The sequence below is a fragment of the Acomys russatus genome, chromosome 3 (genome assembly GCF_903995435.1).
Source record: "Acomys russatus chromosome 3, mAcoRus1.1, whole genome shotgun sequence".
Classification (NCBI taxonomy): Eukaryota; Metazoa; Chordata; class Mammalia; order Rodentia; family Muridae; genus Acomys; species Acomys russatus.
The window spans coordinates 71,593,349-71,609,356 of NC_067139.1; the positions used below are offsets into that span (position 1 = coordinate 71,593,349).

The following is a 16,008-nucleotide window of genomic DNA, read 5'->3' on the forward strand; positions in this document are numbered from 1 at the left end:
CTGCTGGTTCCCCTTTCCACCCTTCCAAACCAGTGTGATGGCTCTAGCCAGCGGCACCAACCACTAGGACCTCATCAGACATGATGGGCTGACCTATGGCATGTGCCTGGAGGGTGGAGGCAGGGGGTCAGGAGGACAAAGGGTGACACTGGTGAAAATGCCTCTGCTGAAGGCCCAAAGGAAAGGTATTTAAAGCACAGTAATCACTGGTGTTGATAATCATGAACCAGCTCATCAAAAAAAGTCTTCAGGAAATATATTAAAGATTGTATGAGATCACTCAAAGGCAATCTTCAAATAGCAACAGAGACCAGGGCTGGAGAGATGGCTCAGTGGTTAAGAGCGCTGCCTGCTCTTCCAAAGGTCCTGAGTTCAATTCCCAGCAACCACATGGTACCTCACAACCATCTGTAACATGATCTGATGCCCTCTTCTGGCCTGCAGGTGTACATGCAGACAGAACACTGTATACATAATAATAAATAAATCTTAAAAAAAAAAAAAAGGGTATCTTAAAAAAAAAGAAAAAAAGAACAGAGACCAGAGTCAAGTGTGGTGGCTCACGCCTTTAATCCCAGCACTGTGAGTTCAAAGCCTGCCCGGTCTACAAAGTCAGTCCAGGACAGCCAAGGCTACACAGAGAGACCCTGTCTCAAAAAACCATTAAAAAAAAAAACAAAACAAAACAGACCAGAAATTGTAAAATCTTTGTGAAGAGATGTAGAATAAATTAATGGTATCTAGACCAATTTAAGTAACTACCATTTTTACACAGGGAACATAAGAATCAAAATGGCAGGGTTTCAGTCCTAACATAAAAGATAGTGTGGCTCTAGACAGGACTTTCTTTAAGGACTGTTTAGAAATGGAAAATGTTAACCAATCGGGAACTACTACCTGCCATGGTTATCTGGCTAATTCCGGTCATCCAAACAATACTGGGACTTAAGATAAATGGGACTAGTATCTTGACCTTTTAAGGAATTTATTTCACATGTACGTGTATGAATACAGATGCATGCATACTGCAGCATGTTTGTGGAATTCAAAGAACAACTTCTCGAGTTGTTTCTTGCCTTCCATCCTGCTTGAGGCAATCTCTCTCGATATTTATGTGCGGTTGTGCAATCCAGGCTAGGTGGACCACAACTTTTTAGGCAAGTCTCCAGTTTCTACCTCCATCTTGGAGTAAGAGCAATGAAACTATAGATGTGTCCTATAGAATTGGGATTTTCATGGGGACTCCAGGGTTGAAATTCAGGTCATTGGGATTGCTGGGCAAGTAGTCCGTCCCAACCCCCCTCCCCCCAGCCACCTCATGCCTCAGGATTGTTTATAAGATTTTTCTTTCTTTTTTTTTGGGGGGGGGGCAGGTTGAGACAGGGTTTCTCTGTGTAGCCTTGTCTGTCTTTGATTCACTTTGTAGACCAGGCTGGCCTCAAACGCACAGCAATCCGCCTCTGCCTCCTTAGTGCTGGGATTAAAGGCATGCACCACCACGCCCGGTGATTTTTTTCTTTTGAGACAGGGTTTCCCTCTGGAGCTTGGCTGTCCTGGATCTCCCTTTGTTGGTTTTGAACTCACAGAGATCCACCTGCCTCTGCCTCTTGAGTGCTGAGATTAAAGGTAAGCGCCACCACTGCCCAGCCTCTTTAGAAGATGTTTTTATAAGTATTTTTCTTGCACATATGTACATGTGTCATGTGAATGAGGAGTGACTGCCTCAGCTGAGTTTGCTTTTAGGAATGAAAATGTTTTAGATCTAGACAGAGAGGTTATATAACACTGTAAATATACTTAAATTTTTTAGTTAATTAAAAAAACCAAAAAATGTTTTGAGATAGAATTTCAAACAGTGCCAGCTGACTTCAAACTTCCTATGGAGGTGAGAATCAAGTGCAAATTTGTATTCTGCCTCTCCCTCCCGAGTGTTCCCATTACAAGTATGTACCGCCATGCTGGGCTTAGGAGGGGGAGAGAACTAAATCCAGGGCTTCCTACACACCAGGCAAGCACTATGCCAACTAAGCTACACCCACAGACCGCTAAATGCCATTTAATTGGTACTTTAACATTTTAATTTCGTATGTGAATTTCCCTTCAATCTGAAAAACTTAAGAAATAAAGGTATCTGTAGACTTTGAAAGGCTATAGTTATTAATATCCACATTGACTGTCTCCAGGGACAAGGAAAGGATAGAGGATAAAACTCTGGCAGCAGCTGGTTCTACTGCAAGCAAGGTAACAAAGTTCACATCAGGGATCATGTTTTGTTATAAAAATGGCCTGACAGTTGATCCTTCTCAACCAGATCTGTTAAAGGAAAATTTCCAGAATCATCATGCAGCTGCAAATTGTACACAGGTGACAAAAATCAACAAAATATTTCTTGAATCATCCAGCTCATGCCCATCTCTTAAATACTGCTCTTATAAATTCATGGCCTGAGGCTAAGGGAGGAATCAATTTCCCTTTTTCTCTCCTCATCCTTATGTTTCCATCCTCAACATGAGTGACTGTTCATGAAGCAGAGACAGCGAGCTCATCTGTATTTTTTACACTAATATCAGCAAGGACATAGGACCTAGTGAAAACATACTGTCTTTAGCTTTATGAGTCATTTCCCTGTACCAATGAGTAGATGGGAGCACTCTTTTTCCTCATACTTCTGAACCCAATTTCCAAGAACTGACTTGATTATGCCTCTCATTTATCCTTCCTTCCACGATGCTAAGGATCAAACCTAGGGCTATACCAAGTGAATTTTCTGCCACTGAGCAAACCTCCCAGTCCACCTACCACCACTTTGTTTATTTAAAGACAACGTTTCATGTATTCTAGGCTGGCCTTGAGCTGTGTAGCTGAAGGTGGATCATAAACTTTTGATTCTTCAGCGTCCACTTGCTAGTGTCGTAATTACAAGCATGCTCTACCACAACCAGTTTGTGAAGAGCTCAGCACCGAACCCAGGGCTTGATGTTCGGCAAGAACCCTGAGTCATACGCAGCTCTCTACCACCCACTCTAACCATCACACATGCTCCTATGTTGTGATTCCAGAATCACTGCATTCTAGGAAAAACATTTAAATGATCTAGCCATTCCCCAGGTGATGAACAGATATATAAAGTCTTATATCCAAACATTTATAAAGAGCATCTTCCTGAAACTAAACCATAGCCGTTTGCCACAGTGGAAGCCAATTAAGTTCAGACAGATGCTACTTTTATGCATTTCCAAGGATGCCTTCCTTCAATGGCAGACTCTAAGGAATGTGTATATGTACAAGGGTGGGTTATAACTAGACAGCAAACACACCACTCGGAGGAAATAGTGGTTATGGGGAATTCCTAATATCAGACTCCTCCATATCCAGAGCACACTAATGACCTGTTATAAATGTACTGGCTTTCTGACAGGAAGGTGAAAATGCAGGAATGAGAAGCTGGGTCTCTACATTTGTGTGTGCATGTCTAATCATTTCTGAATTTGTATAATACAGACCCAGACCCTAGTTCTAGCTTGGAGTCCCAGGCTCCTCCAAGTTCAAGAGGTATAAACTGAGAAAAACAAAGGTGGTGGTGGAGGGGAAGGAATAGAGGTGGGAGATAAGCATTCAGAACTCCCCAGAGTTCAGCCTACTTTATCTACAAAAGAGATCACTTAATTTTTTCTTCTAGCCATCTCTGGTGACTAAGAGAAAAACAAGGATTACAGTAGCTGGCTCATAGAAAAACTTATCCTTTACCTCCAAAGTTCACCCTAAATTAACCTATTCCTAAACAGCGTGCTCCCATTTCTCCCTCATTAACAAAGCCCCATATTTCATATAAGATACAGAGCAAGATTCTCACTGCAGTCCAGGAGATGCCATTGAAGTTTCTCAAATCCATCAGCAAATACAAACCATCTTTGGACGGGGTGGCAAGACAATGGGGTGGTGGGAGAAGAACTGGTCACTGGGCTCCTTGAAAGGGGTAAGGGAAGGCTGGCACGGGGATGAACACTTATTCCAGCACTCAGGAAACTGAGGCAGGATGATCACGAGTTGGAGGCCAGTCTGGACAGTATCTCAAAAACCAAAGAGCAAAACCCCCAACTGTAGGGAGAAGGTAGGAAAGGTACATTTAGAATAGTACTGTTCTGACTACACTAGCTGCTTACCCAGTGATTAACACTTCCTCAAGTGATAGACACTTTACAGAATTATAAAATGAACTAAGTAGACAGATGGATAGGAAAGTAACTTACCCTGCTAAGCCCTAGGCTTGCTTCCTTCTCTCTTTCCTCCAAGTGAAGTGAATGTCTGATCTCTTCAGATCTAGGCTGGGTCTCACTTGCAGCTGTTTTTTCACATCACTTCTTCTGCCAACTGCTGAAATGCTGGGTCTCAGTGACTTAAGTGTGCCCTGCCAACCAGACAGACAAGGCTGAAGTCTCCCTAACGAGCCAAGTCAGGACCTGGACACCTGCTTGAATTCCCTTTCTGACACTCACTCTCTGCCAACAGGGCTCAAGACTCTGTCAACACACCCCAACTCACCAAAGCCAGGCAGGCTGAGGAAAGGTGAAACCTACTATTTCCTGGATCTCTCTCAAGGCAGCATTTTTGCTCTCATTTTACAGCTTCATTAGGAAGGGGAAACCCTTGGGATTAATTAGGGAATCAATATTTGGCTGGAAGGATAGGTATCATACCAAAGGAAAGGAAAATGTGGGTGTCAGCCTAGACCCATGATGAGTTCGCCAAACTTGATGTCCTTTTTTAGCTTAACACACTGCTCAAATAGATTTCAACAATGTCCAAAAAACAAAACAAAACAAGACAGAAAGGAAATGGCATTTAATGGTACAAGAAACTCAACTATAAAAACACAAGGAAAACTACTTTGTAAAATCACTTCACTGGAAGGAGCATTAGTATTCTTTAAATGAGGAGTGCCATCAAAGGACAGTCTACAGGACAGCTTCAAAAGAGGAAGAAATGCTTCTGAAACAACAAAATAAGCAAGACCAACATTTGTTTCAGTTACTGAGTAAAAATACTCCTGTTTATAGGAACAAAACCCAGAAAAGAATTAACTCCGCTATCTTTTCACTACTTTTGGTAAAGGATGCTGACCCATTAAGTTCAATCACACTTCCTAGACTCCTTTTCACATCTACCTATTGAGTTGGAAAACCTAACAGCAGATATTTGGATAGTGGTCCTATTGACTACAAAATTCCCCATCCTCGCTCCCTTATTTTTCTGGTTCCATCTGACCTCAGCTGTCACTTACCTACCTCTGGGAAACAGAACCTCTGGCAATATGGTCCTAGGATGCAGTAAATCAACTGACAAAGTTTTGACACAAAAGATTCCAATAGAATCCCAAACTATAGAAAACATGAACTACAAACAAGTAAGGAGTCAATGAAACATTGCATTAACACCTTATAGAATAGCTGTAAACAAAAGGAATCAAAGCCAGGCACGGTGGTGCACATCTTTAAACCCAGCACTTGGGAGGCAGAGGCAGGTGGATCACTGTGAGTTCGAGGCCAGCCTAGTGTACAAAATGAGTCCAGGACAGCCAAGGCTACACAGAAAAACCCTGTCTTTAAAAACAAACAAACAAACAAACAAAAAAGAAAATAAACTAAAGGAATTATAGTATTCAAAAGCATGGATTAAATAGGCGTGATCATTGTTGAGTGAAGATTTCAGGTCAACTTCAAACTAAACTGGCCTCAAACTTAAATAATGACCTTCAATGAGGTTAAGAGTTCTGTTGCTGATGACTGAACTCAAGAAGGTACAAGAAATCAGACTGACTCTGAAAGCTCAGAATGTCAAGGGAAAAATCGGTAAGGGTTATTGTATTTTAACATTCCTACTTCTATTGGTAGATATTTAAAGTAACACTTTAGAGATATGAATTTTCCACAATTTGCGTTGTAAGTTGCAATGAAAATTATCTTATGTACTTAACCATTTTTGGTAAAACTGTCTATGAAGATGGAAGGCCAGGCATGGTGACTCATGTCTGTAAAAATCCTAGCCCTAGGGAGGCTGAGGCAGGACAGATGAGATGAAGGATAATCTGAACTACAGAGATTCTTTTCAGAAAAAAGGAAGGAGGAAGAGGGGAGGGGAGGGGCTAGAAAGAGGTTCCTACTTTATCAATTTCAAAGGTGTCCGTGAGGCTGGGTGATAGTTTACCATTTTCATGTACATTTGAGTTGTTCTTTTACTTTCTCTTTGATCTTTGTTTTGTTTTTTGAGAGTAGGTTTCTTTGTGCAACAGCTCTGGCTGTCCTGGAACTCGCTCTGTAGACCAGGCTGGCCTTGAATTCATAGAGATCCTAATATACTAGTTAAGTTCCTACTTTAACAATGTAATTTTCATGAAACAAAATTAGGGAAAAAATGTCTTTAAAGTATATAGTACATAGTAATTTTAGAGGCAGCTAATGGATTGGTTAATAAACTAATATTTTATTAGAGATTATAATAAGCAGTTTAGGTCCTGTTTTTATCTGAAATTTGACAAGATATATATTTTGATATAAACGGATGTTTTATGTGTCTCATAGCTACTGTTTTTGTTTTCCGAGACAGGGTTTCTCTATGCAACCTTGGCTGTCCTGGACTTGCTTTGTAGACCAGGCTGGCCTCAAACCCACAGCCCCATCTGCCTGCCTCTGCCTCGCGAGTGCTGAGAAAAAGGTGTACGCTGCCATGTCCACTCAGCTGCAGAGCAACTTTTTACTAAGGACTGTGTCGGGGGACATGCTTGGTTTGCACACGTTACTACTGCTCTCATAGCTACCATTTAAAGCTATCTGTCATGTTATATTAAAAATTGTAAGCAATTTCTCAATGTGCACAATTTTGTTGTTGTTGTTGTTGTTTGAGACAGGGTTTCTCTGTGTAGCCTTGGCTGTCCTGGACTCACTTTGTAGACCAGGCTGGCCTCGAACTCACAGCAATCCACCTGCCTCTGCCTCCTGAGCGCTGAAATTAAAGGTGTGTGCCACCACGCCCAGCAACTTGAACAATGTTCTGCTCACTTCAACAACGGAAAAGTAACCCATAATAGTATTTTGGCTTATTGTTAAAATACCCAAATTATCAATATCACTCTAACAAAGTTCAAGACTAGAAAATTTCTTCCAACCAAGAGTTGGTGAAAACAGTGACTTTCATTTTATTTATTATACTGGGGGTTAAACCAATGGCTTTTGCACATGACTAGCAAGCACCCTATCACTGAACTATATCCCTAGCCCCAGGTGACTTTAAATATTATACTTTGGGAAATTATTGTAGGCATCCAAAGCCCTCCAATATTCAATTACTCACATAAAAAAGTATAACAAAAGGTTAAGGGGGAAACCAGTAAAATTTATAATAGTTCAATTAACATAATTTTACAATTTGCTTAAAAAGATTAAATCAGACTAGATCTCCCAAATAAAACCCAACACAGAGATAGGAGCAGCGGCCCATGCATGGAATTTATTGTGTGCTACTGTTTATAAAATACTTGAATAGTCCTGCACATGCATAATATTTCCAACTTAGACAGGAGACCATACAGGGTGCACTTTCTGGCAAACAAAACAACAGATGGTTCCGCTGCCTGGAGCTCTGAGCTGTATTCCAGGGCATGAGGGAAGCAGGCCACTAAAATAAAGGAAAATACCAAACTACAGTGGCAATCAATCAATACAGGTCAGTAACTGTGTAAAATTAGCACATGGCTCCATTTAGTTTAACCAGGCAGTTCTGTAACTATCAAAAGTAAATTTTGACATGCAGTCTTGACTTTTACGCTTCCACTAACATCTGAAGGGCTGAAGAGAACCATTGCTTGCTTCTAGGCTGCATTACTTAGTCAAAAACATTTCCAGACATCTTAAATTTCCTTTGCATTTAAACATAAAACTTATAGAAAGCCAGCAGCAAATCACCCTCGTGGTTTTTTAAAGCAACTGGAGTACTCACAATAAACTAAAATTTCTCATAACATCTACATAACCTATACATATTGTACCTGTACATCATAGGTCTATATATTAAATATTCGCAAAATGAAAACATGCATACACAAAATACGTCAAGTTTTACAGACATGATTTGAATTAAAATTTACTTTGACAATGTACAAACTTCTTTTAAAGTACCTTAAATGAGTAATTCTGTAATTCTTCATAATTTTAAAATTTAGTTTTGCTTTTGTTTTTTCCCTTAAATCTCTGGGGCATAAATCTCAAAAGATATGGGCAGAAAATATTCTAAATTGGTTTTCGGATTTGTGTTCAAGTAAGAGTCTTCTTAGAAATAGTTTATGCATTCTTAATTGAAAAATACCAAGACTATGTTACAGAATTAGCCACATTTAAGAACCTGAGGTCAGCATTTTGTATAAACACCAACTTGGTTTCTCAGATTCTTGCCTACAATTCAAAATATAGCTAGTAACCTCAGAAATACATTTTAAGACCATGCTAATTCATCCTTTTAAAGACATTTCATGGGGCAGGGGAGTCCACATTAGCTCTAAAGATTGCATTTAATGTCATGGTTGAAAAAAAAAATCTAATCTACTGAGGGGGGAAAAAGGAAATCTTTTGTAAACGTAAATGTGTGAACCACAAGCATAAATGGAGGTAATAGATATCCTCCACTGGAAATTGCCCCAAACCCCTTGCTCACTGCTCTCCACTGTGGCAGCGATGACCCAATCTTATTAGATAGCACATGTCCCAGGGCGCTCAAGCCTCCATCCAGGAAGGGAGCAAGGGTCTCAAAAAGCACAATGGTTTCCTCAGAGAGACTGTGACATTTATCATCAGCTCAGCCGAGCCCTCCAGCTCCTTGGGTGATCTGTCCATTTGGGGCCCGAGACCTGAGAGTCCCTGGGAAGCCGCTGGTCACTGGGCACTATGGTTGCCAGTCCCGTGGTTCTCAGTGGTGTGTGCGGTGTTCAGGGAATTGAAACCATCTTGTTGTACAGCGTCTTTCCGGGGTGGCATTCTCTCATTGATCCTATCCAAACCCTTTGCCTCTTCAAAACTGCAGATTCTATGTGGTGGAGAGAATCCTCGTATTGCTTAACAAAATGCAAATTTGATAAGTCAGTAATTGTAAAAACAATTCTGAGTTTTCAAAAACACAATAAATTAAGACAAAAAATTACTGTAAGTAGCAACACTTAAATTTTACTTTAACTGAATTCTATCCCCATTTTAGTTCTCCTAATAAAAATATGAAACATTTAAAGACTTAAACAAACCAACCTGTAGGCAATGGTCTCAGGGTATCTGTCTGCTTCTACCAAACCACTCATCTCGTCTTACCTCAAACCTCAGATCATACAGTGACCGTAACAGTTAGGTAGCAAAGAGGGGGCCAAGCGAGGAAGCTAACTAAGAACAACCCTCAGCACACAACACGTACCAGGGACTTGGGGGGACAAAGGAGTAAAGTAAAACTCAGCAGGTTAAAAACTACCTTGGAGGAATCATCATGCCAGCAATACCATTATAAAATAAAAAAGGTGGAAAATGATTCCCAAATTAGAACTGTGTTTGGATGATAAAAAGTATTCATAGTTTGACATTTTAGGACATGTTTCCTTTCATTCTGTGGCCAATTATTATAAACTACATAAAAATAAATGGTAAACTTTCTTGAGTATTAAGAGGTTTTTGATTTAACAGTTTTGAGACAGACCTCACTATATAGCTCAGGCTGGCCTTGGAATTATGATACAGCTTTGCCTCCCGACTCAACATCCCTAGTGCCGGGACAGACAGTCACCACCAAGCCAACTGCACACCAATTTTTATGGATTCTCATTTATTTCATCAGTAGGATACAGATTCTACTAATAAAGTATAAATTTAAAAAAAGATATCTAGGGCCTGGAGAGATGGCATAGCAGTTAAGAGCACTGAATCTTCCTCTAGAGAACCTGGGTTCAGTTCCCAGCACCCACAAGACAGCTCACAACTATCTGTAACTCCAAGATCTGAAACCTTTAAACAGATATACATGTGTAAAGCAATGCATATAAAAAAATAAATTATTTTAAAAATCTGTACAATTGCTTACAGTCTAGCTGCTTAATCTCTAGTGTGGCATATGAACAGGAAGAAAACAATGGCTATGGCCACTAAACAGAAGTGTATAATATCAAGCTAAGTCTTAATGCACATGAATATAATGTTAAGCATAAAACTACAGCCCAAACTGCAGGAAGCAAAAAAAAAAAAAAAATTCATTATAATAATAGCTCCTGTACTCAGATGGGCAAAATACAAACTCACATGATGATTTAGTAGGGGTTTCACTTAGGGGAAAAAATCTGAGTAGCATAAAACATGCAAAATATGGGCTAGCTCTCGACTAGCAGGGTTAGTTTAATAATGTCCTTTAAATCAGGCAACATAAATGCTATAATATACAACATATGCTAAAGAAATCAGCAACAATAAACTCTAGGTTATATTAGAAAAGAGAAAAGACACTACAGGTATCAGCTCTTGTGTTTAAATAAAAGAGGAATGTGACTGTTAAATTTGATGAGTCAGCCAGTATGATTCATCTATGCAAGCTAGGCATAAGACACACCCACAGGACAGTCTCTGACGCCCACCCACAGACCACAGATCTCTGCCCGGTGCAATGACTCTGATCGTACCTTTTTCAGCCTCAATAGCCTCAACTGTGGCTGTACAGAAGTGAGCAGAGGCATGCAAAATGAATGAGAGAGATGAGAAGGGTCATATTGTACAGCAGAAAAGGCAATGATCACTTAATATATTACAGTGCCCCAAACTACATCATCATTTACAACTGAACACAAACAGTACCCTTATCAGAGACCCCCACCCAATCCCCCAATTCCTAACACAGCACAGCTTACACACAGCACTATGACATCAGAGCACAGGACATACAGACCTATTGTAAAGACAGACATCTCAGCACCCACGCAAATGCACTCCAGTGTTACTCAACTTAAATAATCTTCACTGTTTTGATGGTGCTAGAATTTCCCATTGTTTGTTTTATCAGTGAACTAACATTAAAGGAAAATCATGATAATAGCACTGTAGCAGAAAAGAGAATTTTTTTCTTTCATTTCTAAAATTAGCAACATTCATCACTGCTTGGTTCTCTAAGATACAAACATGAAGGGGTCAGTAACAGTGTTCTGTCCCTTCAGATTTACAATGCAAAGCATAAACAGTGAAATCTGGTACAACTATGATGAAATTTAGGGTCCTTAAAATTGTTGAATTAGTCTAAGTATAATTCTTAAGTTCTGTTCTTTAGGGGGAAACCTAAAATGATCAATTTTCTACACTAAGAACTTGGATTTTGTTTGTTTTAAAGAAGGCTGGTCCTGAATCCCTGATCAAGTGATCATCTTGCACCATTTTCTTAGAGCTGCTAAGAGACTGTTAGTGAATACCACTGCACCCTGGCCCCTACTCTAATACTGACTGTCCAAATATCTAAACAACTGTAACACTGAAAAATTATTTTTAAATTCAGTTTATCGTCATGATGAATTTGCTTAGAAAAGAGAAATCTGCCTTCTTGGGTGAAGAAAGAAAGGACACTGGGCATCTGTTCCAACATGTACACTAATCAGAAAGGCATTAAGGGATGGAACTAATGTCTTTCAGGCAATGAAGCCTAATTATTTCATAATACAGGTACAATATATAGGTCATGTGAGAAAAAATTCTTGGTGTAACTTGTACTGTCCCATTTAAAGAACTGAATATTAAGTCATGTATTTTATAGTTAAAGATGCCTTTCTCGGCAATGCAAAGTTGGAAGGTCAAAGCATTTGCAGTTCCTGCAGAGAATGCAAGTTCCATTCTCAGCACCCACATGTCATCTAAGAATCATCTGTAATGTCAGTCCTAGGGAATCTGACACGCTCTTCTGATCTCAGAGGACACCATATATGTTCATCTATGCAGGCCAAACACCCATAAAAATAAGATAATAAAATATTTTTTTTAAAAAAGCTTAAAGGTTACATGTTTGTTCATTTTGGGGTTTAAACTGTCAAGAGTTGACAAAGGGTACCAAAAGCTAAAAAACGCAAAAAGTAATAGTACTTGCCTGACAATGTTACCCTTTCTCTACCTAAAGTGTGCATTGCTTATAATGTTACAAGAATGCAACACTCCTTTTGCTTTGCCTCTTCTACAATAAAGGTAATTATAATACTTATTTCTGAAATGTCTTTTAAAGAAAAAGTATGATTTAGAATTTATTTTATTTCACCTGAACATTATAAATGGAAGAGCCTTAGAAACTAAATTAGAAAATGTTGGTGATCTTAGCCAGAAAGTAGTGAACCGAGGATCCAAAAGAGAATAAAGATTTAATTTTCTTTAACTGTTAAATCAAATTACATACACATTATATGCCCATTACGCAACTCATCCTTGGGGAGGAAAATCTAGCACTGTGTATCTGAAAAGAATTTGCCCAAGCAGAAAACAGGGACAAAAGACCATCTAACTGGGCATGGTGGCCATGCCTTTGATCTCAGCATTCAAGGCAGGTAGAGCTCTGTGAGATCCAGGCCAGCCAGGACTGCATAGTGAGTTCCAGGCCAGCCAAGGCTATATAGTGAGACCCTGTCTCACACAAACAGAAAATACACAAAACAAAATGAAAAAAAGATCCATCTATACTTATCAAGTCCACAAACATTCATTACTAACCCCTTCAGAATATGAACATTTTCCTTATACAGTTGAAAGAAGAAAAAATACTGTCTATCAGATTATGGCTTAAAAGTATGTGACAGTTGAAGTGATTGTGTATGCAGCACTCTCCAACTTGTATATGGTAATAAATTAAGACAAAAATTGATCTCATTAAGAGGAGTAGTACCTCTTAATTAAATCAAAAGTTTAAAATTCTACTGATAAACTTGCTAAGCTACGAAACTTGATAGTAAGCTATATACTCTGCCAAGTTGAAAAGCTTACAACTGAAATATAGGCATCTGAACTTGGACAGCAAACTTCAAAGAACATCTGGTAACTGTAAAATTCAATCTGAAAGCCACTACTGTACCTCTCTTTTATTAATTTTCAATTACACAGGGCACAGTGCTAGTAATTGTCAGTATAGCACTGTCTTTAACTATTATGTTCTTCAGTACAGCAAAGAACAAATGATCAACAGAAATTTGGCATTACTAAAATAGAAATAGCTACATATTTTCCCAAATAGACTGTGATGTAGACAGAATTAAAGAGTTAACTCCCAATCAAATTACCATGGGGGAAAAATATTAAAATTCCTAAATCAAACTCCAGTAGAGTTGTAGTTTTTAAAAAAAGAACAACCCCTTCCACCCAAGAAATAACATATAATTTATCTTCAAAGATACTAAAAAGAAGCTAAACGTGGTGGTGTTCCTGCCTTTAATCCCAACACTCATGAGGCAGAGGCTAGAGTATCTGTATGGGTTTGAGGGCAGCCTGCTCTACGAACCGCAGGCCAGCCAAAGCTACATCATGAAACCTTGTCTCAAAAAAACAAAACAAGAGGTTTTAAAAGTTATTGAAAAGGCAATTTCTATATTCTAAAAATACACTTTAAGTCTCAGAATTAAATTTATTTTTATATTACCTCTTGGTCATAAGCATTAATATCAGAGAGTTTATATCTATAAAAATTTAAAACATTTAATCTTTTAGTAAAACACCCCAAAAATGTGGTTTCTATGTGAGCTTTATTACTTCTTTTAAAACAAGTCTTCATGTGCTAGGGAAGTAACTTCGACCAAATGCTCAAACCATAACATCAAGAGTGGTCCCTAGCAGAACTAGGGAGCTGTCCAGTTCCCCAAATTAGACCCCTTAAGCTCAGCTCCTTCCAGTAACTCACTCTATGCTGGGAACAGACAGTCCCTTCAGCAAAGCTGCTGTTTTTCAAACCTTCCCTGCAGTTGAGGGTGGTTTCCAAGTTGAAGGAATGAGCTTCAGGCTGCATGCAAATTAAGAATAAATACAAGTACCAAGCTGTCAACAAAGCATGTAATTAGCAGGTGCTAACTGTGAAATCTGAAAGCACGGTCTGCCATGGATACAGTATAAAACTAACAATATATCCAAGGATAATGAGAGATGACTGTGAAGTAGATTTATTTAAATATGATATATTTTATTTTTGTTCTAAAAAAAAGGGTATACTTTTCATAATTAGAATGATATCCTGTACTAGTAACAATTTTTGTAATTTTTATTGAATATTTAAGGTTTTGTTAATGTTTTAATTTACACTCATGAATTCTCTTTGGCATTTAAAAATATTTGTAATTTTAAAAATGGAGGGCAAAGAAAATCATAAGATTTTTTTAAAATCCAAAAATAAAAAAAGAGAAAAGGAATGTAGGGATGGGATACGGCTTAGTGGTTCAGTAATGTTCGAGGTTCTAGCTAGATCCCTTGATTTCTAGCACGATGACAAAAATAAAAAAATAAAACAAAAACCAACCAAACAAAAATACCTCATTCACCACGGAAATCTGAAGCTACATGTGGTTTCTACTCAATCTGAAAGCCACTACTGTACTTAGCTGAACTTGTTTGCACCAGTGGCAGCAGCAGACAATAGAATAACATATAAAATAGAACATATATAGGATAAAAATTATTTGTCTACTGAAAAATTATTTTAGTTAAAAAAGGTTTTGTTTTGGAATTGAGTAAAACGACATTATGAAGGAATTTCAAATTTATCAAATATTTAAATTGCTTTTTTTTCCACTTAAAAAATTCACTAATTAGAATACCAAAAAGAAAATGTATTCTAAACAACAGATCTATCACTGCCTATTTTAATAAAACAATGACCTGTCAAAGTGGCTCTAAGTATAGTTTTTTTTCTATACCGCAAATTGTTTTTATCCATAAGGGAAAGAAATTGACACTGTGTGTTACTGTGTATGGGCTGCAATATTCACACTACTTTCTTCTACTTAATCTGTGATGGGCTTCCAAAGTTTACCCAGTACTTACACAGATACTTAAAAACAAGTTAGCTTTTTAAAGAACATAAAATATTCAACGAGCCAGATTACAGGAATGCTTTACGTATAATTTTTTTATTTTCATGCAAAATAAAGGCACACTTAATAACACCCTTTCAATTTTGACTTACATGATTTAAATTCAACCCTTTATAACAATAGCTTAGTATCTCATGTTACATTCATATTCAGAATGCACCAAGTGCAGCAACAAATGCAGCAAACCTAAAATCAAGGTGCTACAAAGCTGCTTCTACATCAAAAGACAGACAAGTGTCTGATAGAGTAATTTAATTGAACATATATTTACAGACATACAGCTACCCTAAAGAAAGACAGACAGATTTAGGAAAGTAGCTATATCTGCAGAGGAAGGAAAACAGCAAGTTACAGACAGTCAATTATACATAGAACATTTGACAAACACCACAGAAAACAAACTCTAATCATTTACCAGGCTACAAAACTTGGCATAAATCTTTTGGCAAATGAAGCTCATAAAGGAAGTTTTTGGGTTTAAGCAGAATTTTATCTCAAAAATTAAATATTTGAAAATATAATACAATTATATAAATTTTAAAAGTAAGAAACTTGGAATTACATTTCCATTTTAGTAATATGTATATCCCTGATTCACATTCTTTAGTGAAGCTTTTAAAAAGGTGCACTAGACAAATGAATAAATAAGTATTTCAGAATTATGACATGAGCGGCTCCCACATCATTTTAAGACAAGCTGGAGAACTGACCATTATTTTCAGTTAAAAGACAACCCGTTCTATCAATATTATGTCTTGGTCAGGTACTAATCAAATACTGCCTAGCACACAGTACCCTGCGTATGTCAGCTGCTAAGACAGGAACTAAAAAGCAGAAGGAGTTCCCTGCATGCATTATGTGTATTGTTAGCAAAAGAGTGAGGTGTGCCCCAGTCCATCTGA

The 16,008-nt window shown here is 38.1% G+C and overlaps 1 protein-coding gene across 4 annotated transcripts in view; it reads right to left on the minus strand.

The window, feature by feature from the left end:
• Positions 1–8,170: 8,170 nt before the first annotated feature.
• Ppp3cb (protein phosphatase 3 catalytic subunit beta) overlaps positions 8,171–16,008 on the minus strand; it is a 46,664-nt gene continuing 38,826 nt past the window's right edge. For all 4 annotated transcript variants that reach the window (XM_051142633.1, XM_051142630.1, XM_051142647.1 and 1 more), the window contains 2 exons: positions 10,694–10,723; positions 8,171–9,100 (listed from right to left, as the gene is read on the minus strand). In XM_051142633.1, the coding sequence (XP_050998590.1) occupies positions 8,922–9,100; positions 10,694–10,723 (209 nt within the window). In that variant the 3' untranslated portion in view covers positions 8,171–8,921. The remainder of the gene's footprint in view (positions 9,101–10,693; positions 10,724–16,008) is intronic.